The sequence below is a fragment of the Larus michahellis genome, chromosome 1 (genome assembly GCF_964199755.1).
Source record: "Larus michahellis chromosome 1, bLarMic1.1, whole genome shotgun sequence".
Lineage (NCBI taxonomy): Eukaryota > Metazoa > Chordata > Aves > Charadriiformes > Laridae > Larus > Larus michahellis.
Genome location: NC_133896.1, coordinates 94,840,935 through 94,868,753, shown reverse-complemented (window position 1 = coordinate 94,868,753; position 27,819 = coordinate 94,840,935). Strand labels below are relative to the sequence as shown.

At 41.6% G+C, this 27,819-nt stretch overlaps 2 protein-coding genes across 8 annotated transcripts in view; one reads left to right on the top strand and one right to left on the bottom strand.

Moving 5' to 3' along the window:
* LOC141746177 (beta-1,4-galactosyltransferase 3-like) overlaps positions 1–27,819 on the top strand; it is a 43,753-nt gene that overhangs the window by 7,485 nt on the left and 8,449 nt on the right. For 2 of the 7 annotated variants that reach the window (XM_074594157.1, XM_074594196.1), the window contains exons 3-7: positions 69–259; positions 824–946; positions 3,785–3,889; positions 4,869–4,988; positions 5,747–5,876. In XM_074594157.1, the coding sequence (XP_074450258.1) occupies positions 69–259; positions 824–946; positions 3,785–3,889; positions 4,869–4,988; positions 5,747–5,864 (657 nt within the window). In that variant the 3' untranslated portion in view covers positions 5,865–5,876. Of the gene's footprint in view, positions 1–68; positions 260–823; positions 947–3,784; positions 3,890–4,868; positions 5,569–5,746; positions 6,152–23,490; positions 23,595–27,819 lie in introns of those variants that run through there. The other 5 variants (XM_074594167.1, XM_074594149.1, XM_074594186.1 and 2 more) reach the window with 5 other exon arrangements.
* B4GALT4 (beta-1,4-galactosyltransferase 4) overlaps positions 5,503–27,819 on the bottom strand; it is a 31,099-nt gene continuing 8,782 nt past the window's right edge. The window contains exons 2-7 of the mRNA XM_074594221.1: positions 20,743–21,194; positions 18,932–19,164; positions 15,185–15,372; positions 10,367–10,489; positions 7,780–7,884; positions 5,503–7,336 (exon numbers count right to left, since the gene is read on the bottom strand). Of these exons, the coding sequence (XP_074450322.1) occupies positions 7,195–7,336; positions 7,780–7,884; positions 10,367–10,489; positions 15,185–15,372; positions 18,932–19,164; positions 20,743–21,010 (1,059 nt within the window). The 5' untranslated portion in view covers positions 21,011–21,194 and the 3' untranslated portion in view covers positions 5,503–7,194. The remainder of the gene's footprint in view (positions 7,337–7,779; positions 7,885–10,366; positions 10,490–15,184; positions 15,373–18,931; positions 19,165–20,742; positions 21,195–27,819) is intronic.

Genomic DNA, 27,819 nt, shown 5'->3' with positions numbered 1-27,819 from the left:
TAACATAAATTTGAATTGAGATATCCTTTTTGTTGTTTTGGTGAAGAAATGTAGGTTTTCTTTTCCAGGTGGGGAATGGTACCTTTAATCGAGCAAAGCTGCTTAATGTTGGTGTCCGGGAAGCCCTGAAGGATGAAGACTGGGACTGCCTTGTCCTGCACGATGTGGACCTGGTACCTGAGAATGATTATAATCTCTATGTTTGCGATGAATACTATCCCAAGCATATGGCTAGTGCCATGGATAAGTTTCAGTACACGTAAGTGCCTCCATGTACATGTATGTATCCTAATTGGTTCACTTTTTGCATAGAAAGTATGAACGGGGACAGTGAAAGATACAGCCTTTAAGAGGTTTTCTGTTTGTTAGTTTGCAGTAGTGACTTCCCCAGAAAAGGGTTTTCTTGACCCAAGCATGCAATCTTGAACAGTTCTTTGCCTGCAGTTCCCTCTTCCACTGTTAGCTCAGCTTGGCAAATGTCTGGCAGATTTCTGTATGCCTTTCCTTCCAGAATAAAAGTATAGGGTGGGAATTACTGAATCATGTGGAAGATGTGTGATAGGATGCAGGTTATTTTGAACTAACCCAAAATGTGAATTTTAAAACCAGCTTTACTTTGGTCTGCTGAGGTGAGGGGAGGAGAAATGGTGCATAATAGGAATTACCCTGGTTTTGCTATTTTTGGTTTTGGCTTTGTCATGACAGTATCTGTAAGGTACGTGATTAATAAATACATGCGTGATTTGGATCACACTATTAATTTGTGGAGGACTGGTATTATCCTTCAATATTGATTCTTTGGGTTTTTTTCTTTATCTTTTAGTCTGCCATATAAGTCCTTTTTTGGAGGTGTATCTGCTCTGACTCCAGAACATTACATGAAGATGAATGGGTTTCCAAATACATACTGGGGCAGTGGTGGTGAAAATGATGACATCGCTACAAGGTATTAATGCACAGGACAGGCTTAAAATAGAACCAGGCTGGCTAGTGAAACATGTAGCATTACCCTGCGAAAGGAACCAAGATGTTGTTCCTTAATATGCTTGCACTGTCGTTATAATGCAAAATGCTGTTGGCATTGGGAATGGTTAATATCAGAAAATACTCAGAATCTATGAATCTAATCATTGTGTGCTGGGAGGACAAAGCTCTCCTCAGACTCTGGAGGGTGGAATGTTACTTTACATCCTTGTGCCTTCAGTCGCTCTGGAGTGTGTCCAAGGGGTTATAACCATCAGTAGTTGACAAGTGACTCCATTGACATGACCTGCCCCAAGGGAAGGAATGAATCTGCAAGCTTGACAAATAAGAAAACCAAGAAGGTACTTCTTAATTCTCAGACGGTTGGGAATTTAAGTTATGTTGGGCATATAGGTTGCTCTGAGTATTATCTAATCACCAATACTTGGAATTAAGGAACACAAGGCGTTCTAACATCTTCAATGCTGGGTGATGGAGAAGCCTATGTATTACTGTGAGTCAGTGACAGCAAGAGCTGATGTTTTTTCTTGTACTTTAGTTGCCATGGCAGCAGCATGCTATAGAAGTCAATACAATGAGTTTAGTTCCAGGTACTCTGCCTAATGCGAATTCTTCAAGTACAAAATCATGGCTGTGGCTTTTTTTATTCAGCTTTGTAGTTGCACTGTGCATCTTCATCATCCTGCACTGAGGCAAGCTCATGGAGTTTATAAAACTAAACTGACAATCAAGGCCTTGTGTGGCTTTTTGGTCTTGCACAGTGTGACAAGTTACATGGTTTCAGTGGAATCTTCTGTGCAAGGACTGCAGGAGTTTTTACAAAGCAGTATTCTTCTGGGAATTGAAAGTCAGGTTTTCTAACATAGAATTCCTCCTTTTCCTTTCAGAGAAAGCTAACTGAAAGGGTGTATGATTGTTTAGAGTGCCAGCATTTACTAAAGGAATAGAATGCCAGGAAAATAGATCTTTAAATCAAATACTACAATGCTGGGTCTATTCAGCTGTTCTTAGTAGAGCTTAAGCATCTAATGTGGTTTTCAGTACCAGTGGTGGAGAGTCACGCCAGTTATGCATAAGAGTGCACTTCCTTACAGAAATCTCTTAAGACAAGTAGGTTATATAGATCCCAAAATAGCCCTTTGTTGAAGGGAAGCAAATGATATGTTGTTTCTCTGAAAACTTATACTAATGATTAGCAATGTTCTGACCCACAGGAACATGGAGGCCATGGACAGTGCCTGTTAATGATTTAGTCATATACTGAAGTGTCAAAGTGCGAAAGTTATGAATCAGCTGTCTGGTTTTGAATGGCCAGCTTGGTGCACCTACCGGGACTTGGATTTTAGGAGGTGCTCAAGCACTTCTTACTGTGTAGTAACAAAATAAATTAGTATTTGAAATTAGACATTGTCATGTCAAAAAAACCAAACCGGTCCTGTGTAAAGGGGATACTACTTATTAAAACAGAGTTAGTGGGGAAAAACATGCTGACGGCTACTTATAGTTGGCTGACTGCAGTAGTCTACTAGCAAACAGTCCTAGCAAACAGCAGGATCCACCTTTTGTTAGAAGAAAATGCTACTCTAATTGGACCCGCTTATGTGTTAACATTATCAACTACAGGGAAGTCTGTTGGGTTCTTCTTAACAGTAAATGAATGTATTAACTGCTCCAGATTATGGTTTTAGTTTAATCTTGCCATGCAAAAAGTGTAACAGCAAAGCTAGTTTGGTGTTCTTGCTTTTGCTTGTCTTTTTGATTGAATGTGCAATAAGCTTATGTTTAGAAAACAAGAAACCTCATCTAAAACTCAGTCTGAAATAATAGTATGTCGTACTGTCAATGAAGTATTGTAATCAGTTGATGGCTCTAGACTAACAAATATTTTCAATTCTGTAGCCTCTTTCAGCTTTATAACATTCCAGCTTAAGCGCAGCTTGCTGCTGTACCAGATCTCAACAGAAGGCAATCAAATGTTGCCAACGTGCCGGTTAGATAACCTCAATTGAGCTAACATTCATTCTTACATTCACAGGAATTTTCTCTGCATAAGAGCTGCCCTGCAATAACAGATGTTTTCTAGCCCAGTTACAGGCATTTTTTATTGGTAAACTAATGTAGATGCCACCATCAGCAATGCATTGCTTGAAAGTCACCCAAAATGCTGTTTTTAGGAGCTCTGTTATGGAATTCTGAGCCTTTGGTTCACTTTTTTTCTTATCTAACTGGCCTGCAGCTGAGCAGCTCACACTTGTTTGTCTGGTGCCTGTGTTTATCACTAATCTTTTATGAAGCCAGTCCTCTAATCAGGCCATCTGAGTGAATGGCACTTCTCAAAGAACAGAGAGAGGCTTAATCTGTATCTGAAACTCAGGACTGGCTTCCTTTCAGAAACTGCAAGTTTGGGTGTTGGTATTTTTTTTTTTAAATTTAGGTGATGGACCTCTAGGCAGTAAAAGCTCTGCTCTTACAAGGAAGTGAAAATAATGCTCAATCGTCAGATTAGTGGGAATGGCTCTTGAAGGCTCTGTATGCTGCTGTTCATTCCCTGCTTGCTATAATCCTCTTTGTACCCTGTCAAAGTGCACTGCAGCTGGGAGCTTTTCTAGCCCAAGCCTGGTTAGAACCTGATAGAGAAAATAACATGGCACTGTGGTGTTAAACTCACTCTTTCAGCTTCTGCATTTTGCTTTGATTGCATTAACACTGAAAAGTCATCTCTGACTTTGAACTTCCCTATAACTAAGCCTAGAAACATCATCTTTGTGTCTAAGCAAAGATTTTATTTGTTGTTTTAAAGGATTCAGTTAGCAGGAATGAAAATAGTCCGGACATCACCTCACCTTGGACGCTACAAAGTAATGGACTACAATGCAGAGACAGAGACACAAGAGCCTTGGAGAAGGTAATTGTTCTGGGGGGGCCGCAGGCTACTCTTTGGCTTGTGGCAGGTTGACTGTTACCGTCATCTTCCTCAGAACAGGCAGTAACTACACCTAATGCCACTGCTTGTTTTTATGCTTTAATGTGGCTATTTAAAGAAGCCTCCCAGTCAGTTTTAACTGAATCATTTTGCTCCTGTCGCTGCATTTGAAGGGTTTCTCCTAGTTTCCTCCTTCTTTCCTATTGTTAAGGGCATGTACTAGCAAGGAAGCTAACACCTATCAGACTTTAAGCATCAAAATTATTCAGGAAATAAAACTTAAAAAAAAAAATACTGCCTGTGTTGTAAATAGGGAGAGTTCAGTTCAAAGAGGCGCTTTGTTACAACTTCCCTGTAATAAAAACTTGCTCTTCAGTCTGTGTGGATTTACAGTGTGCCATTAAAATAGTGGAAAGCAGCATACTAGTCTGAAGACATGAGAAAGGTGCTATGGGAGACCTTAGCAAAGACCCAGTTTTATATAAAAGAGCTGGAGGAGGGTGTTGGGTCAAGTGTGGTGGAGGCTTCTCACAGTGCAGACTTCCCCGTCATGTCAAAACTCAGGTTTCCATAACAACGCTGTCTTAAAACCTACCTACAGCAGCCTATGTACACCATTGCTGCAAGCTTTGTGTTGCACTCCAAGGTCTCTCTAAGCTGCTGCGAGTTTCCTGGTTCTTTGCAGACTGTAGTTGCCACCTCTCTGGTCTCCCTGGCTGATGAGGTTCCAGTCCAAATTGTCCTCCTTGTTTAGAATACTCAGTGTGAACTTATTCTAATCTGTTTAGTCTTACAAAATACCTTTAGTCTGTATTACGTGAAAAGAATTTTCTCAGGGCTTTTCTGCTAGCAGCTTCCACCTGCTAAGCCCTTGTCCCCTCTGGAAGTCTGTTTCTTCTGCAGCTTCAGCTGCAAACATCACCTTTGTTCTATCTAACTGCAGGTGTTCTTCCTTCTTCAGGTCTGCTTCCCGACATGACACCAGAAAAACATGGAAGGATGATGGAATGAATTCATTAGAGTTCAAGCTCCTTTCCAGGACAAAGCATCCTCTTTATACCAACATCACTGTGGACATTGGGTACGTTCCCCCATTTTCTTAAGAGAATACAAACAGAAGCAGAATTTGGGCTCAGCATGGCAGCATGCATATGGGCATTCAGCCTCTACCTCCTGTTGTGGCATGGAGTTTGCACCACCTGAGACTAAACCTTTTTGTCTTTCACACATTTCACTTTTCTTTGCATAAGATTTTGAAGGAAAGGCTTCAGGAATGGGGTATGATAGCTACTAAAACAGGCTGCGGCTTACTGAAAAAAATTGCCAAAGCACTGTAAAACTAGTGACTGAGCTAGACCCAGTTCTCAGACCTTGGGGATCAAGGTCTCCTCGACAGTAAGTTGACCCAAGTTTTCTGGAACCTTTGTTCCATGGCTGGATAGCTCTGTCCTGCTTCTTACTTTTAAGTGTTAATTGAGATGCAAGCTATTCTGTCAGACAGGCCTCTGATGTGCTGTATTTTGAAAAAGTGTTGAAGCCAGTTACAGTTCTGTAAATATTTTTTGCAAATTTGAGTAAAATAAATTTAGTTATGTGTTTGGGTTAAAATTTTCTAGAATATTTAATGAGTGTAATAAAGGCAAAAGTTGCCTTGAAACCAGAACTTAAGTCCTTGTTTTTTTCTGGCCTGATCCATCAGTGTTTGAATGTTTGTGTTGTAGCTGTAAGTAATTCAGGCTGAATGGGACCCAAGTCTGTCACCTAGTCTAACCTCCTGCTCAGTGTAGGGAAATTAATCTAGTATTTCAGCTGTTGCTCAGACATTAATTATCTTTCAAGGTTGATCTGTCTTCAACATAAAATACTTCTGAGAAATGAAATACTAGAGGAAAAACTAAGTCAAACATGTCAACAGTGGAGCCACGACCCTGGCAAGAATGCATTTGTACACACCTGACTGTGAGACTGATGCCATCTGCCCAAGACCTTCCCCTTTCTGTAATCTTTCTTTCTCTATAAAGTCAGTCAGTAGGCCTGCCTACCAGGTCCAATTATTTTGCAAGGATGACACAGGCTATTTTTGCTTGTTACTTGTAGATACTAAAATTCCCTGTTCACTGAAAAGCTGCATCTATCCCACTAACACCTGAAAAATGTATTTAAAGCTTCAGCCTTCTCTGCAGTTGGAATGATGCGTCAACCAGCTAGAGAACCATTCTTCAATATTACAGTAAGCAGAAGTTGCATTTTGTCTTGTAATTCTTAGTATGTTTTCTAAAAAAACTCAACAATATACTCATGTCCCTGGCTTCACATCTACCTGGAATGGGATGCATATCCAACAAGCAGGTCTAAGGACAGTTAGGTATAATGCAGTAAGGAAAGCAAAGTACTCTAATCAAGATTTTAGCAGAAATCCTGCAGTATACTAAAACTGTCTGTTAACCACAGACTTTCACCAATCTTCTAAAACAAGAATCACAAATAATAATGGCCTGGGTACGTATACAAATATGCACTCTGCTAACAGTGTGGCCAACAAGAATTAAGAACTGTGGGCAGCAATCTCTTTCCCTCTGACATAGTTGGCCACTGCATTTCCTTCCACATCGCTCCAGAATAACATACAACATGTGCAGCTTGCTACAGATCTGAGACTTTCATTCTGCCACAGGACACTTCAGAAGCCCCACTGCAGGGTGAGTTGAACTCATGAAGGACAAGAGAAGCCTTTTGAATTCAGTGGAGTGTATTTATTGAGAGATTTTTAATATCTCCTCACCTATTATGATTATTGCCCCTCCCTCACACATAAGCAGTTTTTCCTCAGGGTGGAAAAAAACTAGCTTTTCTCAGCAAATTGGTGGAGAATCCTTATGCTTTTAATGAGAAGAGACTGGCCTGTTCCTTTTGAAGTCATGGCAGTATCGGCAGTGCGAAGCTGCCTTCCCCCCTACAACAAATCAGAAGTTTAGGAATAGTTGCAAGAACAAAACATTTTTCAGGAGACTTAGTTTAAGTCCTTCCACTGAACCAGCCCAAACAAGGACACTTTTGCAAATGTCCCAGCAGGAAGTGCATAGAAAAACGCGAGGACCTGTCCCTTGGGTAAGTTCCTATCTCCAGTCCTCACAAAAGGAAATTCTCAACCAATCAGTTAGATGCTGTGAAGAAGAACTTTCTTCTGTGCTACTGAAGTACTCTTTCAAGCAGAATGCTGGGAGTCGTCAACAGCAACCACAAACACAATCTGTTGCCATTTGCCATAACCTGTCTGGTGCTCACCCTTATGAGATCTTTGGCTGCATGCTGAAATCTACTGTGATGTTGATGTATAAAGGGTTATGTTCCACTGAGAGCAGTTTATATGAACAAGAGTTCAGCCCATCTTGTTTCCATGTTTTAGATACCTGACGTAGAAGCTTCATCCTGAGGACAAAGAGGATAAAACCTTCATTGACGTGCATAGGAAAGGAGTTTTGAGCTCTTTCCCACTAGTAAACTTAAAGGCAGAGCTACAGTCATTCTGTATCTATGGGAATGTAAAGTCCTGCTTTTACTGTCCTCAGCATGGACAATCAGACATAGGGAAAAAAGTCCTTTCATTTAATCTCTGAAATCATATGCTCAAATTATATTCATGTAAGTATAACTTTGGAAGTTTCAAAGGAACATCACCCAGTTGATTCTAGGCAGATGTTATATACAGAACAGCTGCCAGCTGTGAACAGTGGTGTCACAGGCGTGTCCCCCAGAGCCTCTGGGTACCACAAAATGCCTGTTTGGCCTAGAGCAAAGAACATGGCCCCCAGGTGCTTGGCTCCTAGCAACATACCAAAACAATGCAAGGTGGAACACTATTCTTGACTCACCTCTCTTGATTCACCTCATTACCATGGTCTCGTTTGTGGAAGATCATTGTGTACCTGGCAACATTAGCAGATGGCCTCACCACTTTCATGTTCTGCATCTGAACCCTGGAAGAAACAATAGTGCCATGAGCAAGACGTCACCTATAAACAAGCTCTTAAGGAAAAAAAGCAACATTTGGAGATTTCATTTCTTGTAGTTGCAATTGAAGCAAGCACAGAAAATTGTAGGAAACTCATCATCTATCTTCATCTCTTCCACAACCCATTTCCCAGAGAAATGCGACTCAAGAGTTGTGTTTCTGGGAAACAGGTCTAGTAGGGTGACAGATACCTCTTTCTTTTGAACAGAAACAGGTAGTTACTACAGTAGAGATCATGTAGAGCACACATACACAACAGAGTACATTTAAATTAGCATTGTCTGGTCTAGTTTGTACTGTTGTCTATTAAACCTAGGAAGGCTATAGCAAGAGTCCACACATTTTGCAACAAGTTCATCTCAACTCCTGCACTTGATAGTTCTCCACTTAAAAAAAAAAAGCTTGTTTTCTTTTTTAATAGCTGGCAGACAGCTGCAAATTTTTTTCTTCGTTGACATGAAGAAAAATTTCTTTCTGAGAACAGTGCCAGAAACACTGAGCCCCACACATGGATTTCAGTGTTTGATATCAGGCGCTTGGTTGGAGCTTTGGGCCTTATGCATATCTGTGGAACACAATAATTTTGGTCTGTCAGCAGAAAGGGTTAACTTAATTACAACGTAATTAAGGAATAGCCCAGGTCTTTGCTAGTCACATTAGCAGCTGAAAGAGCAATAGGAAACCAAGGATTAAAGAAACTGAGCCACTAGAGCTTTCCAATTACTGTTTGTAGCAGTAAATTATGAAGCAGATGATCTGACAATCTCTTTGTGACCGACGCTTTAGGAAGGGGCCCAAAAGAGACCATCGCATTTAGCATAGAGGCAAAACAGTAGGACCTAGAGAACTCCGGTCGGTCCCCAATTCTTGAAGATACTGAAGGGGATGCTGCCATCTGCTGTCTCCACAGAGGAAGGCTACAAGGATCTCTGTACAACCACCCACCGAGACAGCAAGCTTCCTATTACCTACCCACTGCAAACTCTGTAACCAGCCCAGTCCAAGATCTACCCAAGAGGAAAAACATGAGCCAAGTCCAGTTGCAGTGTGCACTCTGGGTCATACGATTTGGTTTCCACACCAAGACCACAACAGCTGCAAAGTTATGAGGTGCCATGCACAAGCAAGCATCACTTCTAATTCTAGCTCCTTGCAAACATTGTGGAGACCCTCGGCAAATTCTGCTGATCTGGTACCCACAGGAACATTTGAAAGAACGCCACAGTCACCTTTGTTTGCTCATTAACTGTGACACTTCTCAGGAAGCTGGGGAATAAGATGGTATCAAGCCATCCCCCTACCACTATAAAAGCCAGCTCCCAATAGGTGAGAGAGAAGAAGCTGGTGTGTCCAACTAGCAACAGAAAGGGGGGAAAAAAAAAAAGTTGTGATTAAGGGACAGAAATCCATGTCATTGGTAGACCTTTTAGATTTCTTGAGATACAGCTGAACTGACAACAGGGAAAAACTTTCATTTAGGAGCTCCTAAATTTAACACACTTGATTTCACCAATGTAATTATTTAATATTACCAGGGGTATTAATTTTATGTCCCCCAAATGTTTGTTTGCATGTTTAAGCAAAAGGATAAACACTGAAGAATGACAGAGTACACCCAAGTTACAAATTGACAGGCTTTGCCAGCAGAGCTTGAGGGGTTGTGGGGTTTTTTGTTGCTTTTTTGTTTTCCTTCCTTCACTAACAGCAATGCAGGATTAGAGGTTTCCTCCTAGGCAAAGGGCGAAAGATCAACATAAAAATTTCATTGACTTCTTTGTCCCACTAAATCTCTCAAACTAACAAGTTTTTACTACTTAGACAGGCACATCTGCAAAAAGTAGTTTTAACAAGAGCAAAGGGCATATGCACATACATGCAGTCTTTCTAAAATTCAAGTTATTCACTATCTTAACTATCATTAACACCACCCACATACAAACTAAGCCCTGCTTGGAATAAATCATGGTAGTCAATGAATGCAAAAAACACAATCCCACCAAACCCAAAACACTCCCACATTCTTGCAAAGTTTTGGAGCTCAATGAATTTGTGTCTCTCTGGCAAATCACACCCCAGTCTTTAGTCTTATTATTTCAGTTATAACCAGTTTCCAAGCAAGAATACAAATACTGTGCGGCCGAGACAAAAAAACAAACCAACCAAAAAAGATCCCCCAAAACCCACAAGAAACCCCACCCCCAAACAACAGTCCTGTCAGGAGGAGGACCAGGTCTCAGGCACGCCTAACCTTTCTAAAGAGGAAACCATTCACAGAACTGCATCTCACACTCAAATCCCCACTGCGATACTGTTTTAAATTGAAGGTCCTGGTAGTGTTCCACCTTTGGAGGCTAAGTGTGAAGTCACACCGATTTTTTTTTTTTTTTTTAAATCAATGCCTTCCCCTCTCACACCCATTTCCCTCTAGCCTTTTAGTTATTTATTACCTGATTCGAAGGTCGTCATCTTCTCCGCCCCAACCCCAGTAGCTGTTAGAGAATCCATTCACCTTGGAAAACTGATCTCTTGTTAAAGCAGTTACACCTCCAAAATATCCTTGGTACCGTAACCTAGAAGTACACAAGAGAGAATGAAGAATTAAAAGTCAAGTTCTACCAACAGTGAAAATGTCATGCTGAAACTCTGTCCTTCACAGTTAAGGGTGCACAAATCCACAAGGCAGGTCTCATTCCGTTCCTCTTTTCACAAAAAGTTGGTGATTTGCTTTAGGCCAGAACTGTCCAACTGAGAGAACACAGCCTTTCTTCGATAGCTTCTCTCTCTTTACACAACTCCCCTTGCCAGCCAGAAAGGACCTCAAGGTGGTCCTTTCACCTCAAGGACTCTGATGAGTAGAAAAGGAACAAAGCTACGCACTAATATAGTGGAAGCTTCACAATAATGACAGGAAGCCATCGAGTATCTTAGAGGTGAATCTGAAAAACTTGAAATTAAATCAGATCACAGCAAGGGGGCACGTGTATGCGATACTGCAGGACGAATTCCAAGCTAAGGTACAATGCAAGTTACTTAGTAACCTAATGTAATGGAGCTCAGCTCTGAAGGAGATTAATTTTTAACTTCTACCTTCCTTCTCCTGGAAACTGCATCTACTTTAAAAAGGTATTTACATACCATGCTTATTTATCATCTTTACCATTTTGCTAACTGCATTTTATGATACTGTCCTCTTTCTTGGCCTTTAAGGTAAGCCTTACAACACAGCCCCTACTGCATCGCCACTGCCATCTTCAGAGGTGATGGGCACATGGCTGCAGATTGCATTTTGATTTCTAGACGTATGTGAATCTAAAAAGATGAACAAATTGCCAGGGCCAGACAGTATCCATTATGGCAATGTACATGCCAGACAAGCAAAAGTGTTTGGGACTTCAACGATCCCTTTGGGTCCAGCAGTTCTTCCAGTTTTCAGTCCATCTCACTGTCCACTTACTAGTCCATACTTCATCACTTTGTCAATGGGAATGTTACAGGAGACAGTGTTGAAAGCCGCCTTAAGTCAAGATAAACATTATCCACTAACTCCTACGTCATCCACCAAGCTAGTCAAATCAGAGAAGGCTATTAGGTTGGTCAGGCATGACTTGTGAAAAGATTTGCTTCATCACCTTCCCAGGAACTAAAAGATGAGGTTGACTAGTCTGTAGTTCCTCAAATCCTCCTCCTTGCCTGTCCTGAAGATAGAAATGATGTTTCTTTCCTTCCAGTCCCCAGGAACAACCCTCCAATCATCACGACCTTTCAAAGATAACAGAATTGGCCTTGCAATGACAGCAACCAGTTCTCTTAGCACTCATGGATACATCCCATCAGGTCACATGGTTTTACAGTGCATGCCCAGTTTGTTTGAGTATTCCTTAACTTTATCCTCCTCCATCAAGGGTAAGTCTTTGTATACACAGACTTTTCCACTGGTATCAGAAGCCTGGGAATCCTGAAGGCAAATCTTGCTCGTAAGGACCAAGGCAGAGAAGGCATTGAGTATCCTGGCCTTTTTCTTGTCTTTTGTCACCAAGTTCCCTGCCACACAGTGGGTACACATTTCTCCTACTCTTCCCAGCAGCTGATGTACCTGTAGAAGCCCTTCGCGTTGCTCACAAGATTCAACTCCAGAGGGGTTTTAGTTTTCCTAACCTTGTGCCTGCATACTTAGACAGCATCTTGTGTCTCCTCACAAGTCACCTGATTCTGCTCCGCTCCTTTCATGCTTCCTTTTTCTGTTCCGAGTTTTCTCAGGAACTCCTTGTTCATCCATGCAGGCCTCCGTCCTCCTTTGCTTGACTTCTTGCATATAGGAATGAACAATTCTTGAGCATGAAGGAGGCAATCCCTGAAGATCAATCAGCTCTCCTGAACCCCTCTTATCTCTAGGGCCATCTCCCAAGTGATTCTTCCAAGCAGATTCCTGAACAGGAAGTCCAGGGTTGTGATCCTGCTATTTGCCTCATTACCTCCTTGTTTCTGACCTTTGCATCCCTGACCAGTTCTTCCTTGTTTCCAAGTATAAAGTTCAGGAGAACACCTCCCTTCATCAGCTCTGATCACCTGTGTCATCACAGTTACCATCAGTTCACTTCAGAAATCTCCTGGATTACTTGTGTCCTGTTGTGTTGCCCTTCCAGCAGATACCAGGATGATTAGTCTTCCACAAGAACCAGGGCCTGTATGCATGAGGCTTCTTCCAGTTGTCTGAAAAAAAGCTTCAACTGTCATTTGCTGGGACTGTGACAGACTTCCCAAAAAGATGATGTTATCTATATAAATATAAAAAAAAGAATTGTTCTAGGCAGATGCAGTCTCTCATGTGCTCTACCTGTGGTTTTTTTCTACCTCTGGAATTTTTAGTCTTCCTTGCTCTCCCCCCTTTATCTCCTCTCCTACAGGAGACCAGCCACAAGGTAGCAGAGGCCCTGTGAGGCTGTAATTATGCATCATCACCTTGAGACTTCTGCTATGGGTGCTCTGGAGAAATGCAAGCGGAATGGACAGCAAGGAAGTCCTGTAAACAGCAACAGCAGGGAAGAGCCCTCCCCAGCCATGCTTTCAGGCTGCACTGTCAGTCACCAACAGTCCCACAGGCCCCCCGTTCCAGCAGCCTAGTAGGTTTTGGGAACTGACTGCCCACCCACACGTACATATATGCACCCCATAATTCCCCTACACCACTGGAGAGGCAGACACCGAAGGAGCCAGAGCTGTAACCAGGACAGCGCTGCCCACTCAACCCTCCTTAGGCAGGGCAGAACTGACAGGTCTTAGGCATATCTTGCTCCTAGGTGACATCACCTGTAAAAATGGCACCTCTGCATTAACAGTGTTCAATCACCTCTTCCCTGAGGACAAGACACTATCAGCTCCCTGTGGTTTTTTAAAATTGGACTGGAGAAACCATACAATAGAAATTAGGAAAAGATGTTGTGCTGGTCTCAATGAAATAGCTAAGCTATGCTAGGAAAGTTTTTCCCACCCTTACCTTCAAAGTTTAAATACCAAAACCTTTTCCTAAAGAATCTAAACCTATGTTGTAGTTTATGTAACTAAATATAAGGTACTTGCTCTCCAGAGGAGCACGACTGCTAAGGTTAGCATGCACTGCACCACCATAGAGGATATCCCCCTGGAAGAAAAACAAACACAAAAAAAACCCAGAAAACCTACGTTCCTGCCCAGGACATTTTGTGTTAATGCAGACCATGTATGACTTCAGTTTTCTCAATCCCATCTAAGCAACATGTGTCACTCAGCATGCTCATCTCAGCCTAAGCAAAACACTGAGGGTGCACAACCAGCATTTCAACCTGTGGTCTCAGCTCAGCTTAGGTATCATTCTTGAGCTCAGGATCTGAATCCCTTCAAACATACCCAGGAATTCCCTCGGAAGTACAGCATTATTATCCCCACTTCACAGATGTGTAAACAGAGGCAGTGACACAGAAAAAGAAGTATGAATCTAATTCACACTACCAGTATCCTAGTGAATACTGGTGCAGGGTATTCACAACACCCTAGGGCAGGGGATTCACAAGAAAAACATTTTGTCAGTGTAAGACTCTTTAAAGCCAAAGCTTAAAGCTGACCCATAACTAACAGCTCCTTTCACAAACAGCAGAAGGCTGAGGAAATTAATAGTAAGAAGAACCCTTAGTAAAAACAAAAAATAATAATAATCAATCTGCATGCTTAGGAAAGCTAAACACTTTCAGTAACTAAGGCACAGGAGGTTAAGTAAAGCACCTCAAGCTTTGTGCCATGCCATGTTATTAGCCTGGATTCTACTTGTCTGTCAATTAACCAAAGCAGTGTTTCTGTTGCTTTGGTGCATGACCAACCTGTAGCTCTCAGCATTCTCTATGCAAGGCGCAGTGCTCCAAAAACTTGTCACGAGCCTAGTTCATTTGTGCTTGTTCCTGTTTTCACTGAATAACTGGAAAGTGAATATTATTCTGTATAAGGATTTGCACATCCCACCTCTTTCTCATATATTTAACAAAGGAAACCCAGAAGTGAAGCAGAGCTTTACTTCAATATAAAGATCAGCTTTTGAAAAGCCCACTTCTAATTAATATTTAGAGTGACATGATATAAGAAGTGACTCCTGAAAGAAACCACATTCAATGAAACCATTCTAGCCATTAAATTCACCAAGCTGAGCAGCCTTTTTTCTCTGAGGTGGCCTGAACCTGACTTTTCACTTTGGATTATTTATATCCCACTATCACTTAGGGGACCCAGTTAAAAATCAGAACAATTCTGTACTAGATGCTGTACAGCCAAATAACTAAAGGACAACCCTATCCTTTGGCAAATTCTCACACTTGAGCTCTCAATATCAGAAGTTACCTCTTCAACAGCAAAAGCTAAGTCGGAAGTTTTATTAGCACAATAGTAAGATCACACTTGTCAAATCACAGGACCAGGAGACTGCAAATGTATCTCTAGCTTTGACAGAAGGTCTTTGCACAACCTCTGTCGCATTGCTTTCCTCTCAAAACACCCTTTACCTCACCCCAGAAACCAGAATGATGACAATGATTATTCGTACAGGTGACCACTGAGATGACTTCAGAGACGTCCATACAGTTATATCTTGTCAGAAGGCGCTCCAGAGAGGTGGAGTGTTATCACCAGAAATCTGGTGTCAAAAGGAAGGGTAGATACCAGTGTACAGCTCCATCAGAAGAGGAACATTATCAGTAACGTGGCATTTCCCAGTTGGTATTCTTTCCGTATTCCTGGTTTCCTACCTGTATCCAGTACTGTTCCTGCCAACTACAAGGTGCTTTGGTTGTTTGTCACACGTGTAACTGTTAAAGTCATTTTCTGGCACCAGATCCACATCATGGAAAATGAAACAGTCCCAGTTTGCTTCTTTTAGGGCCTCTAGGTATCCTACATTCAGCAGTTTAGCTCGATTAAATTTGGTGCTGCCAGCCTGTGGAAGAAAAGGAAAAAAAGTCTCTGAAGAAGGTGTCAAACCTTTTGAACCAGAACTGCTCTCGGGCATTAGTTCTAATCGCGCAGTTTGCAACCACATTCGTGCGTCACAGCCTTTACAGCAGTAACTACACAAAGAGCTACCCCATAACATCAGATACAGCATCAGAGTGGCCAGTGATGCAAAGTGTTTTTTCAGTCTCTCCTTGTCATGAACAAATACAGCCAGGGACAGAAAAGCCAACAGTTATCTGGGCACCACAAGTACGGACACTGCATGATGCAATTTTAGTGCTATTGCTGCTCCTGTCCTAGAGTTCCCATCAGGCTACATAACAAGAGAGGTATCAGTAAACAGTTTAGAAACTGGCACTCCATACAACTGTGTCATTAAGGTTTATGGAAGTTTTAAAAACAAACAAGCAAGCAAAACACACAAACAAAAAAAAAACCACACACCCACCCCCAAAAAAACCCATTACTCCCATACTAATTGGTTTATAGATGTCATAGCACCTGCCACATATGTTTTATGCTTGTCCACACAGTTTAGAGCACAGCAATGCTTAAAGAGTTCACTATATTACCTTAGGTCACACAGTAGGTGGCAGAGTGGGAAATAAAAAGCAGGTCTCTCCATTTTTAACTCCTATCTATAACCTAATTATGTTGCTGCACAAGGACTCCCTGTAGCACAGAGCTTCACTTGACTTTTACTAGTCTTCGTTATTTGCATTTGCTGTAAGTTAGTGCATCTCTGCTTTTCAAGAATATAATTTTTCACCTGTGAAGTATACATATATATACATAGTTGGCAGTTTTCTAAACTTATCATGACACTGTTCACTCTGGAGCAACAGGTGTGCTTATCTTGCTATTTATTTTCAACTGGACTGCCAGTCTGTAGAAGGCTTTCTGCTCCTGAGGACAAGGTGGTGAGTTGTCTCAAGTTTCCACCTGCGAGTCAAAGTGACAAGCCCTGTGCTCCCAGAAACTGACAGGACAGTCATTTTCCAGAGCTAGGAACCTGATGTACTTGAAAGAATAAAAAAAGCAATTTTCAAGAGAAAGGGGTCATTTGCTAGAAGCTGCCTGGACTGAAAGAGGCTCCATGGAAGCTGAGAAGGAAGCTGGCCTCCCCAGCCTGAGAGAAGGTTACCTGTAGGGAAAAGTTGTACACAAAGCATGTTTTATTGTTCCAAAAAGTAACACACTGTTCTGAAGCAGCAATTTGATGAAATGGCAACGGCCATATGCAACAAGAAGACTGATGAGATTTATGGCTCCATACCTGCAGTTAGGGAAATACAGCCCAGTGCCTGCTCTGAGAAAGTAAGAGAGGGATAAATAATTGCTTCCATTCTCAGTCAGGGAATGAATTTTCTAAGAAAAATTAAGATAAAATTCATCCAAAAATCTATGATGTCAGGTTTCTGAGTGGTTTTTTGGAGGTTGGTTTTTTGTTGGTTTTTTTTTTTTTTTTTTAAATATATGAAAATATCCATCAGATAATCTTCTCCTGATGATGAAAACATAGGTTATCGAGTGAACAGAACAATTCAGATGACTGGTAAAGAACGTATAGAGAACTTCACTTGTATTGGCTATCACACCCAGTTCAGCAGCAGCATCTACCACCTGCTGCAGTTCTGTCTCCTCCATCAGTACAGTCAGGCACCACTGGCCCACTTCCTGCACAAAGGTAGCCCAAGGACAGCTAAAATTGCATTCCAGGAAGGGCAGTTTTCAATGTTAGACTAAATGCTGAACAAATAGCAAAGTTTACTCTCATCTTTTATTGAGGGGAGAACTGCCCTCCTTTGTTTCTATGGAAGAACACAGACTGCAAGACAAACTTATGGTAGGAAGAAATTATTCACCCCTTAGGAATTACAAACTGACGTTTTTTTCAGCACTGCACTCATATATGCACACATTGGTGTAGAGAAACATGATTTTCAAGATGTTACAAGTAGCCTATAAAGAAGAGATCTGGAGTGTGCCCTTCAACAGCTCAGAGAAAAAAATATAAAAGGCCCATTTCTTCATCTTCCTTCAAAGTAAACTGTGTATTTTAATAGTTAAGTCCTGTTTTTAACTATTTCTTTCCTCAAAAGATACTTAAAAAAACTAATGACATCACAAATGGAGAGTGAAAATGGATTTGCCATAACAGAGAGTTTTGTTAGACCCACTTTCCAATCTTTGGGTATGCCTATCTACATAGAAAGGCTAAGCAGGAGTTTCTAGTCTTCCAAGTAAAAACTCTGATAGAACAAGTCCAGACTTGATATTGCTGCTCATATCACACAGAACTTTCATACTTCTGTATTACCTTTTGCTAACATGACAACAGCCATTCTCCACCCCACATATTTCAATAAATAAAAGAACGTATGCCCATTCTTCCAATGATTTATTGCTAACCATTACTCGCTAGCTGGAGTGAGCCATTTTATGTATGACTACAGGACATACCAACTAATGCAGAAAAATACCCTGGTTTTCCACTCTATGGGCCACAAGATGACTCTAAATTAAAAAGCAGTCTATTCCAACTGAAAGTAGATATCCCGCCATGACTTTTGTTGCTGTTCTGCTATGCCATTGAGCAAAAGTGTAAGCTTTCACCTAGAAAACATTGCCTCATCCTCATTAATTGACACTAGCCTCTTTAAACAGAAGGGAAAAGAAACTATATTAGTTTATCACCTTTTTCTCCTGCTGTCTGAAAAATCCATTTACAGTCAAAGCAGAACACGCAAGTAAATGATAGCAGAAGAAAGCAAACACAATAAAAGATCAAGAAAAAGACAACATATTACAAAAGAGAAATCTATACTGTGTTTAGCTTATGTGGCCAGAACATAAGAACCTTTGATGAAAGACAAAATGGCACAAGCCTGTATGCTCAAATTTTAGCCACTGACTCAGCAGAGCTAGAACAAATGCAAATAAAGTAACTAATAAATCTTTCATGAACCAAATGCTCTGCCATAACTACTTCTTCCCACAGCCCTTGCTGGGCAAGTAAAGCACCTACAAGCAGTGTCTCGCATGTTTAGTTTGAGACAGCAAAAGTAAGTACAACCACAGGATATGCAAAAGCTTACTAAGTATGATAGCCAGCAAGCAGATGGGAGAGGAGAGCTAGATACAAACTGAGGCCGTCAATCCAAACAACTCCAAATTTAAAGACAGAAAACATGTCATCCTAGTTACGCATGTGTATACTACAAGACAAGTGAGTTGCATTAGTAATGCAAAAGATGTTTACCTTGAATGCTAACTCAGAAGTAGCAAGTTACTTAGACTGAGAAATGGACACCAGTTAAAGACACTTTTTTAATACTTCCCAGCTTTGCCAACAGCAGCTGAGATCCTGTAGTGCTACCAGCAATGGCTGCACGCACCATTGCATCCCTCAACAAGTACAAGTGTTTGAAGCAGGCTTGGAGGACTGATGTTAGATAGCTGAGGCAGCAGCACGCCTCTCCTCAGACTGCTGAGCACTGTCGTCATCCCCACCCAAACACATCTCTGCACAGTTGCCTCACCTGGTGAATAACGTAGATGCCGTAGTCCAGCTGCTGCCTCTGTAGGAAGGGGTGGAGGTGCTCCAGGAGGTACAGCAGATGCTTCTCTCGATTGCGGTGTGGGATGAGGATGGCCACATGCTGCAAGGCTGAGCACTCCGTAGGGTGATACCGGCCCTTGACTACCTGAGGGTTCTCCTTTTGCACCTCTTCTAGTGTGAGAGATGCTTTGAAAATGAGTTTGCTGGCACCTCCTGTAGGAGAAGCACAAGAAGCTTCCCTGAGATGTTTCTGGTTGTGGTTAGTCGAGTCACCTAATGAGGCACTCTGTAGCCAGTGCAAAAAACCCAGGTTCTAGTCCCCATTGGTTTCACTGTCTTTCCAAAAGAAGAGTAGTGCTACAAGGGCACTACAAAGGCAGTGGAAGGAGAGGGTATTGAGCAGTGAGTTGCTTAAACTGCTTATAGAGTAGTGATGATTAAAAAAATTAAAAAAAAAAAATAATAAATCCAGAGAAGTTCCACCCTACTGCAGGAGGATTGGCCAGAAGCAGTTGACAGGGCAAAGCAGAGGAGAGGGAAGTGGAAAGAGACATAGAACTGTGGCTGCAAGAAGGCATCTCTACTTAAAGCGTGAACAAAAGCGTCGTAGGCTTAAGGCTATACATCTGTAAGATAAAATGTACCAAGGCTTTCTGTTGCCAAATGAAATTTTCATCACTTCTCTTGCACTGAGCTATCATTCCAGCCCCTCTGGACTTGGACTTGGCACAGCCATGAAAGAGAACAATGCAGGCAACTGCGACGGCTATAGCTGCAGTGCATTTACTTAAGTAAATACATCTTGAAGGCAGGGGTGAGGGTGTGCAGCTAGACAGCAGTTTTTTGGACTACATCAGAGAAGGGGGAAATAATCCAGCTCCCCAAACAAATCCCTTATCAGGTTCACAAAAAGGAAGAGGAAGACGACAATGACATGGTACTGCAAAGCAGAAGCCTGGTGCTGCTAGCAATACCAAGACACGAAAACAAAAGTTAACTAAAAAATGGCCAAACTAAGGAAACAGTCATCTATTTGAACCTTCACCATAAGTAGTGCTAACCCCAACACAGCTGTGAAGTCTTTCAATTGTCAAGTCAGAGCAAAAAAGGCACATCTAATAATGAAAAGGAAAAAATTAAGGAAAGGTGAAAAGACTTGTCATTCGGATAAAGATAGCTAAACAAAAGTAAAAGCTGTGTGCATGAGCAAGGCAAAAAGAGAAATTAATTCATTACTTGCCATTGGCGGGCAGATGTCCAGCCACATCCTAGGAAGCAGGGCTTCAGCATGTATAGCAGTTGTTGTGAAGACAAACATTGTAACCATGAACACCCAACCTTCTTTCTTTCCCTGAGCTTTTATTGCTGAGCATGATAAATGGTATGGTCGTATGGTACAGAATATCCCTTCGGTCAGTTGAGGCCAGCTGTCCTGGCTGTGTTCACTCCCAACCTCTTGCCCACCCCCAGCCTACCAGATTTTGGGGGCCCATGGAAGAGAGAGACAAAGCCTCAAAAGGGTACAAATACTGTTCAGCAGTAGCCAAGTCACTGGTGCATTACCAAAGCTGTTTCAGTCACAAATGCAAACCACAGCACCAGACAGGCTAGTATCCCAGCCAGACCCAGCACAGGCGCTCTGTGCCACAAGTCACTTCCTCACTCAGAAGTGCACAATGCAACCAGTTGCATTGTATGTTTCACAGGAAAAGTGTCTAGGAAGAAACCCAAGTCAGCAGTACCAAAGCACATGTGACTTGTTATAAAGGAGAGGAAAGCACCATCACTTACGTAGGTATGGAGACACAGCTGGACAGTGACTCTGAAAGGACTTCACCGTGGGAACTTTTGCACTTGGTTTGATCTTCTCTTCCTTTTGACTGTCCTGCAGGCTAATTACCTTTCTGAAATCCTCCACAATGCTCTTAGCTTTAGAAAATTGCTCTCTGGAGTCCACGAAGTAACTGAATGTGGTCCATAGTACCATCAAACACAAACTGACAAGCACCAACACTTTGAACTTATAGAAGAGGTGGAAGACATATGAGTTCAAGGCCATGGCTCTTCCTGATCCACAAACAGCTTCCTCTGCACATCCAGTGGGGATGAAACCAATCCGAGAAGAATGTCACAGTAAGGAAGGAAAGTTGGAGGTATGGAGGGCTGCCACACTTCCTGCGGTTTTGCAATTCATGGAGCCATGGTGCTGTTTGCTCTTCAAATGTCAGAAAATACGATTTAATCTGGACAAAGGAAAAAAGGAAGGAGAGAGTTAATTTCTACCACCCTCCACTGCTGTACCTTCACAGACTTCATGAAAAAAAACTTATGACAAAACATGAAAGAAACAGCAATCATGAACTACTGGTCAGAAATGAAGACACTGAACTTTGGTCCTAGCTCAGCCACAAACCAGCTGCATGATTTTAGGCAAATCACTTTCCTGCTTTGTTCTCCACTCCCAGTCTTTTTTTTTTTTAATTTATTTTTAAGAACAGAAAGTGCAACCATTACCCCATGTTATGTACAGTGCCTGGCAATACACAGGCTTTACTACTTCTATTCCTACCAAAATTAACAACAGCTGCAAGGCAAGGAATTTTGATGGCTATTGAGTAAAATCAGCTCCCCCCACCAAAGCAAAACCACATGAATCTCTCCAGAATGAAACTGTTTTCTTCTGAAAGAGGGCATTATCAAGAGCAGAGCTGCGTTGTTCTGCACAACACAGTGTGAACCCCACAATATTTAATGGGCATCAGAAATCATTCCTCCATATGTGATGCCTGCCAGTACCACCTTGTGGGTCTTTGCCCAGTATTGCCCTCTCACATGCTGCTGTAGGAGGCAAATCTTCCTGCTTTTCAAAGGAAAGGTTCAGTTTTTTGGTGTTAGGTCTGTGAGGATCTGATCCTTCGTTCTGTTTCCTGCCCTCTTCATACAGCCTTTCACTGCCATCACACTATAAAGTTACCATGCTAATACTTCTGTCTGTTATTATCATCTCATAACAGAGAATGAATTAAATTTTAATAAAAGAGAGCTTTGATATAGAAAACACAGAAGAAAATTGCCACCTGTGAGAAGAACAAGGACTGAGGCTAAGTGAAGCAAAGGCAGTGATTAAAGACAATGCACATGAAACATGTGGGATCAAAGAGAAGAAACACAAAACCATGGACGGTTATTTTATGCACACTTTCAAAATATATGAGAGCCCAGACAGATATCATAGGCAGAAGGAATACAGTAACTCTACATTCCCACTAGTTTAACCCATGTGTCTTCTGGAAAACTTTGCCAATTTATGGGGATGTATGTGGGAGACAGACCTAGGAACAAGAAGATGAACTACTCGATGTACTGCCTGAGCTTCTTGAGGTTCACTGGGAATGACCAGTTGCTGTTCTTCCTGGCAGGCACTTCACAGAGTGCCTGACCTGCTCTTTCTATCCACATGCACCACATAGTGTTGCTCTACGGAAGCAACAGAAGAGCTTTCAGTGACCTTACCACCAACAGTGAAGGATCATATTACTTCCAAGGAAAGGAGGGGAAAAAAGAAAAAAAGAAAGGGGAAAAAAAGAGACAGGAGAGGGAGAGGTTCTCAAGAAGGAAAGAAAAAAGCCATACAGTCACACTAATAACCACAGCTCCACAGTTTTCTTGGGGGTTTTGCTGTTTGTTTGTTTTTTCCCCTCTGGTCTTCAAGAGCACAAGGACAGAATCACCAAAACAAAGACAGAGGGAAGCCCGAGTTCCTCTTAGTCCTCCCCTCCTTGTTTCCTGGCCCTTGAGACCACATTTTCCAAGGAATTCTTTCTGTTCTTAGGTAAATTACACTGGAGACCACCTGGGTCTCTGCCTCATTGTTTTAAAAGACACAGAAAAATTAGCTTAGTGCTCTCATTTACGTCCTTTCCCCTGATTTTCCACATGAGAAATCATCAGAATAGCTTGTAAGGTATTGACCGCATGGGTCTCTACTACTCTCCAAAGGAAACCCGAGAATGAACCGAACTAGTTTTTCTTCTGTTGATACCCATTAGTATGATACCCATACTTCTGCTGTCAGAACAGGAAAGGAAACACCAGCCACAGAGCAACACCTAACATCCAACTGACCTACAAAATACGGAAATCTACACAGTTCGGGACAGCTATGTACATCATAAGAAAAAACATCAAGAGGATCAGCAAATTTAAGCTACACATTATAGCACACAGTACTCCTACTGTCAGCTTGTAATAAACAACTGGAAAGCAACTTTGAGGGGTTGTCAGTAACACATTTCACAGGTACAGTAAACTCAACTACTTGTTTTCTGAAGGCAATTAATTTTATAATGCTAAGCGGAGTAAAACAGTATCCAGCTTCTGCACTACCCAACAAAACAAATATAAACTTCAGACGCAAATGCAAACAAATCTCAAGCCTCAGTTACAAAAATCTCCACACTCACTTGGTATGCCTCCTTGGTGTATTTACTTACATACTGTGGTAAAACCATACTGCCATCACTTCTCTCTCCTATGCAGCCAACAGAAGAGCAAACTAGAAACATTTTTCTCCTTCTGCATCATCATCAGAGCTGTTCAATGAATTCTTACTACTGGGAACGCAGGCAGATGGGGGCAAGGGGACCAAGATGTGAAAAAGCACCAGGAAAAGAGGGAAGAAAAAAATCCCAATCAAGTAGAGAGAGAAAAAGGGCATGGGGATTCACTTTCCAGAAAATAGGACTCTCCAGTTTGCCCAGAAAAACAGGTGAGAGTAATTGTTGTTTTACAGTTAAGAAAAATTAATCAAAAAGTTTGAAGTGGGCTCAAGCAGAAAATGGATTAAACCCAGTTAAAAGTCTCCCCATGTTTCTAAAGTCTCAATTCAATCAGTCTCTGCAACAGGTGTACAAGAAAATTGCCCTAACTAAACAGGAAAACAGAAGTAGAAGGAAATTAAATGGGAAAATAACATGAAGAGAAGGGAAGACAAAAATGCTGAGATTTTCAATTAATATATTTTGTTTCAGCAATGAATTTTATTTCTAACATTTTTCTGGGTCTTGCTGGCAGACAAGCCATAATAATATAAATTAGTAGCCATGGTGCCCTAAGAGGTAACACCGGAAATATCCTATTGATACACTTTGAGTTAAATAGTTCCAGTTTTTAGCTCAACTAATGAGCAGTAAACAGTATAACATTTGATTTTGACTATTGCCAGATGAAACATCAGTGCATGCCTTTCAGCCCAGCATTACTTCCTAGTTAGCTGTCAGTAGCTGTCATACCAGGGAAAGCCTTTTGCAGAACAGAAGTGATTCTGAACTGCATCTTTGTTCAAGCTTAGGACTGATACACAACTGCAACAACTGAGGAAATAATGGTCCAAAATGCTTTACCCTATTATCCCACCTTGTATCATCACTGAAACAATAGAGATTCAAATAAAAGAGAAAATGTCTACCACCCCCTACCAGTTTACACTCTACAATAGTTGCATACAGGAAATCAGTGATAAGCTGTATGAACTATCTGAGAACAGTAAACACTGTGGACCCCATAGGTAATATTAGCCTGTAACTGTTAAATCAAAGACCTTATAATTTGCTTATTTAAAATCTATTTGCAAGTATCTATGGAATAATCTAAATTGCTGCCTTTCATAACCTCTCAGTTACTGTGTGACATCCAGCAGGTGAAGCACTTCCCTGAAGAGGGGTAACCTCTCCCCCCAATAAACCAAGGGTATCGCTGCACAAAGTGCATGCATGAGGAAGGAAATTTCCTTCTCCACCACTCAACCCAAATATCTTATAGATTAACCTGGACCAATAAGGACAACTTAAAGTTGATAAGATACTGAACTTAATGTGCAGGGAATGACGATCAACACGTGTTTGCTAAAAATTAATTTATTGAATTCATAGCCTCCCACTTTATCAGACGTAGACTGCCTTTTTTAAAAGAAACATTAAAACAGTTGCTTACCTCATGCACAGACTAGTACAAATGGGTCATAATGAAATATCAGGAAGCAATCGGCAGTATTAGTCAGAAGAACAAGCTTCTGAAATACCTTTTTCTTTTTTTGTTAATATCAGGAAGACCACAGAAGTGTAAAATTGCTGAGATACAAGGATGTTAAATTATGAACATAAACTCTGAACTTACCGCACCAATGTTATTTCTACCCTCCTGCCCTCCTATTCAGCTAGGTGAAATCTCACACGTATCAATTTCCTTTGTCAGCTTTAGGAGATACCTTCATAAGCAGATGTTACTAAAAGTTCACAGTGCTTGCCTCTGACAAATATTCAGACTGTACTGCTGTCAGTGTGAATTATTTCACATAACTAAAACAAATCTTCACTGAGTTCTATGGCAGTGACAGAATGTTGTTCTTGCTTAAGATACACTTGAGCACTTCAACAGAGCTGCATAAATATGCATGCATGATCACAACAATTAGTCATTTTCAACTCATCACAACACACATGCAGAAAAGCATAATTCATGTTTCATAAACTTGCAGCTTGGTATTTTGATGTTTTCTATGGAGAATATAGTATGTATTTCAAAATGTGGAAAGCATGGAGATATTTCAGGTATTTTTAATGGAAAAACATACCTATCAAATGGAAAAATTTACCCGTCAATTTACCTTATATTATTACTTCATAGGTTAAATGGTATTAATGTTTTTTTCCCCGAGACACAAGAATAGAATGTGCACAGAAAGGCATGTCCAATTCTATTAAGAAATGACAAAGAACTGCACCCTTATGAATTAAGGTGGCTGAGAAACACAGTGAAGAGCTGGCACTTTTATGACTCCCACCAAAGATGGAGAACTCGTGAACTTATGAGGACAGTAACTAGAAATAAAAGAACACGCAAGAGGTTAAGCCTTAATAAAAACTTTCCTGTCAGAGAAATGAAAGGAAGACTTGATTGTCACCCCTCTGGATGCTGCTGCTTTACTATTTCACACTACGGACTCTTCATTTGAAAAAGTGATCTTTCACCAGCATGCTTAAAGTACCTGCGTTGCTAAATCAGACACCTAACCCAGAGTCAAGAACACCAGAGTTTAAGCCTTGTTAAAGAATTTTTTTAAAAAACTAAAACAACAAAAAAAAATGTAGTCCCAGGGCCTGCTGTTTAAAAGCCACACTTGGAGAACTAGTATGAAAGCCAGAGTTGTAACACATCCATAAAATCATTATTAATGGAATAGCCTTAATAAAATACTAACTAGAATAGTCATGCAGAATCTACTCCAATCTTAACAAAGCCCAACAGTCATTCTGCAAATCACATGAAACAATGGAGCAGATGCTTTGCACTTCATAACTTCCAATCAGATAAAATTAAACCCTCACCAATTAAGTACTGGTTGAGGATACACAAATCACAATCACAGGATGGTTGAGGTTGGAAGGGACCTCTAGAGGTCATCTGGTCCAACCCCCCTGCTCAAGCAGGGCCACCTGGAGCCAGTTGCCCAGGACCATGTCCAGATGGCTTCTAGGTATCTCCAAAGATGGAGACTCCACAGCCTCCCTGGTCAACCTGTGCCTAGGCTCAGTGATCCTCATAGTACAATAACTGCTTCCTGATGTTCAGATGGGACCTCCAGTGTTTCAGTTGTGCCTATTGCTTCTGGTCTTGTCACTGGGCACCACTGAGAAGAGCCTGGCTCCATCCTCTTTGCACTCTCCCTTCAGGTATTTCTACACATTGGGAAGTTGCTTCCCAAGCCTTCTCTTCTCCAGGCTGAACAGCCCCAGCTCTCTCAGCCTTTCCTCATAGGAGAGATAGTCCAGTCCCTTCATCATCTTCATGACCCTTTGTTGGGCTCTCTTCAGTACATCTGTGTCTCTCTTGTACTGGGAAGACCAGAAATGGACATAGGACTCCAGGTGTGGCCTCACCAGTGCTGAGTAGAAGGGAAGGATCACCTCCCTTGACCTGCTGGCAATGCTTTGCCTAATGTAGCCCAGAATAACACATGCCTTCTTTGCTGCAAGGGCAAATTGCTGGCTCACAATCAGCTTGGTGCCACCAACGCTAGGTCCTTTGCCAAGCTGCTTTCCAGCTGGGTGGTCTCCAGCATGTAATGGTACATGGGGTTGTTCCTCTTTCTGGATGGCGGCATGACCCTCTGGTGTATCTGCCTCTCTTCACAATTTGGTGCAGTCTGCAAAACTTGCTGAGGGCACAGTCTGCCCCATCATCTGGATCATTAACGATGATGTTAAACAGGACCGGACACAGTATTGACCCCTGGGGTACACCACTAGTTACTGGCCTCCAACTAGACTTCATGCGTTGATAACCACCCTCTGGGCCCAGCTGTTCAGCCAGTTTTCAATCTACTCCACTTATCCAGCCCATACGTCAACAACTTCTCTATAAGCATCTTATGGGAGACAGCGTCAAAGGTCTTCCTGAAGTCCAGGCAGACAATATCCAGTGTTCTCCCCTTGTCTACCAGGCTAGCCATTACATTGTAGAAGGTTATCGAGTTGGTCAAGCATGACTTCACTTTGGTGAAACCATGCTGACTACTTCTGATGATTTTCTTGACCTTCATATGCCTGGAAATGGCTAACTGCTCCATCACTTTACAAGGTATCGAGGTAAGGCTGACCAGCCTATAGTTCCCTGGGTTGTACTTCTTGCCCTTCCTGAAGACAGTAGTGATATGTGCTTTCCTCCTCATGACTTCTCCCAGTCACCATGATCGATCAAAGATCATTGAGAGTGGCCTCACAATGACATCAGCCAGCTCCCTCAGTACTCATGGGTGCATCCTAATGTCATCCATGGAACTATGTGCCCAGTTTGCTTAAGTATACCCTG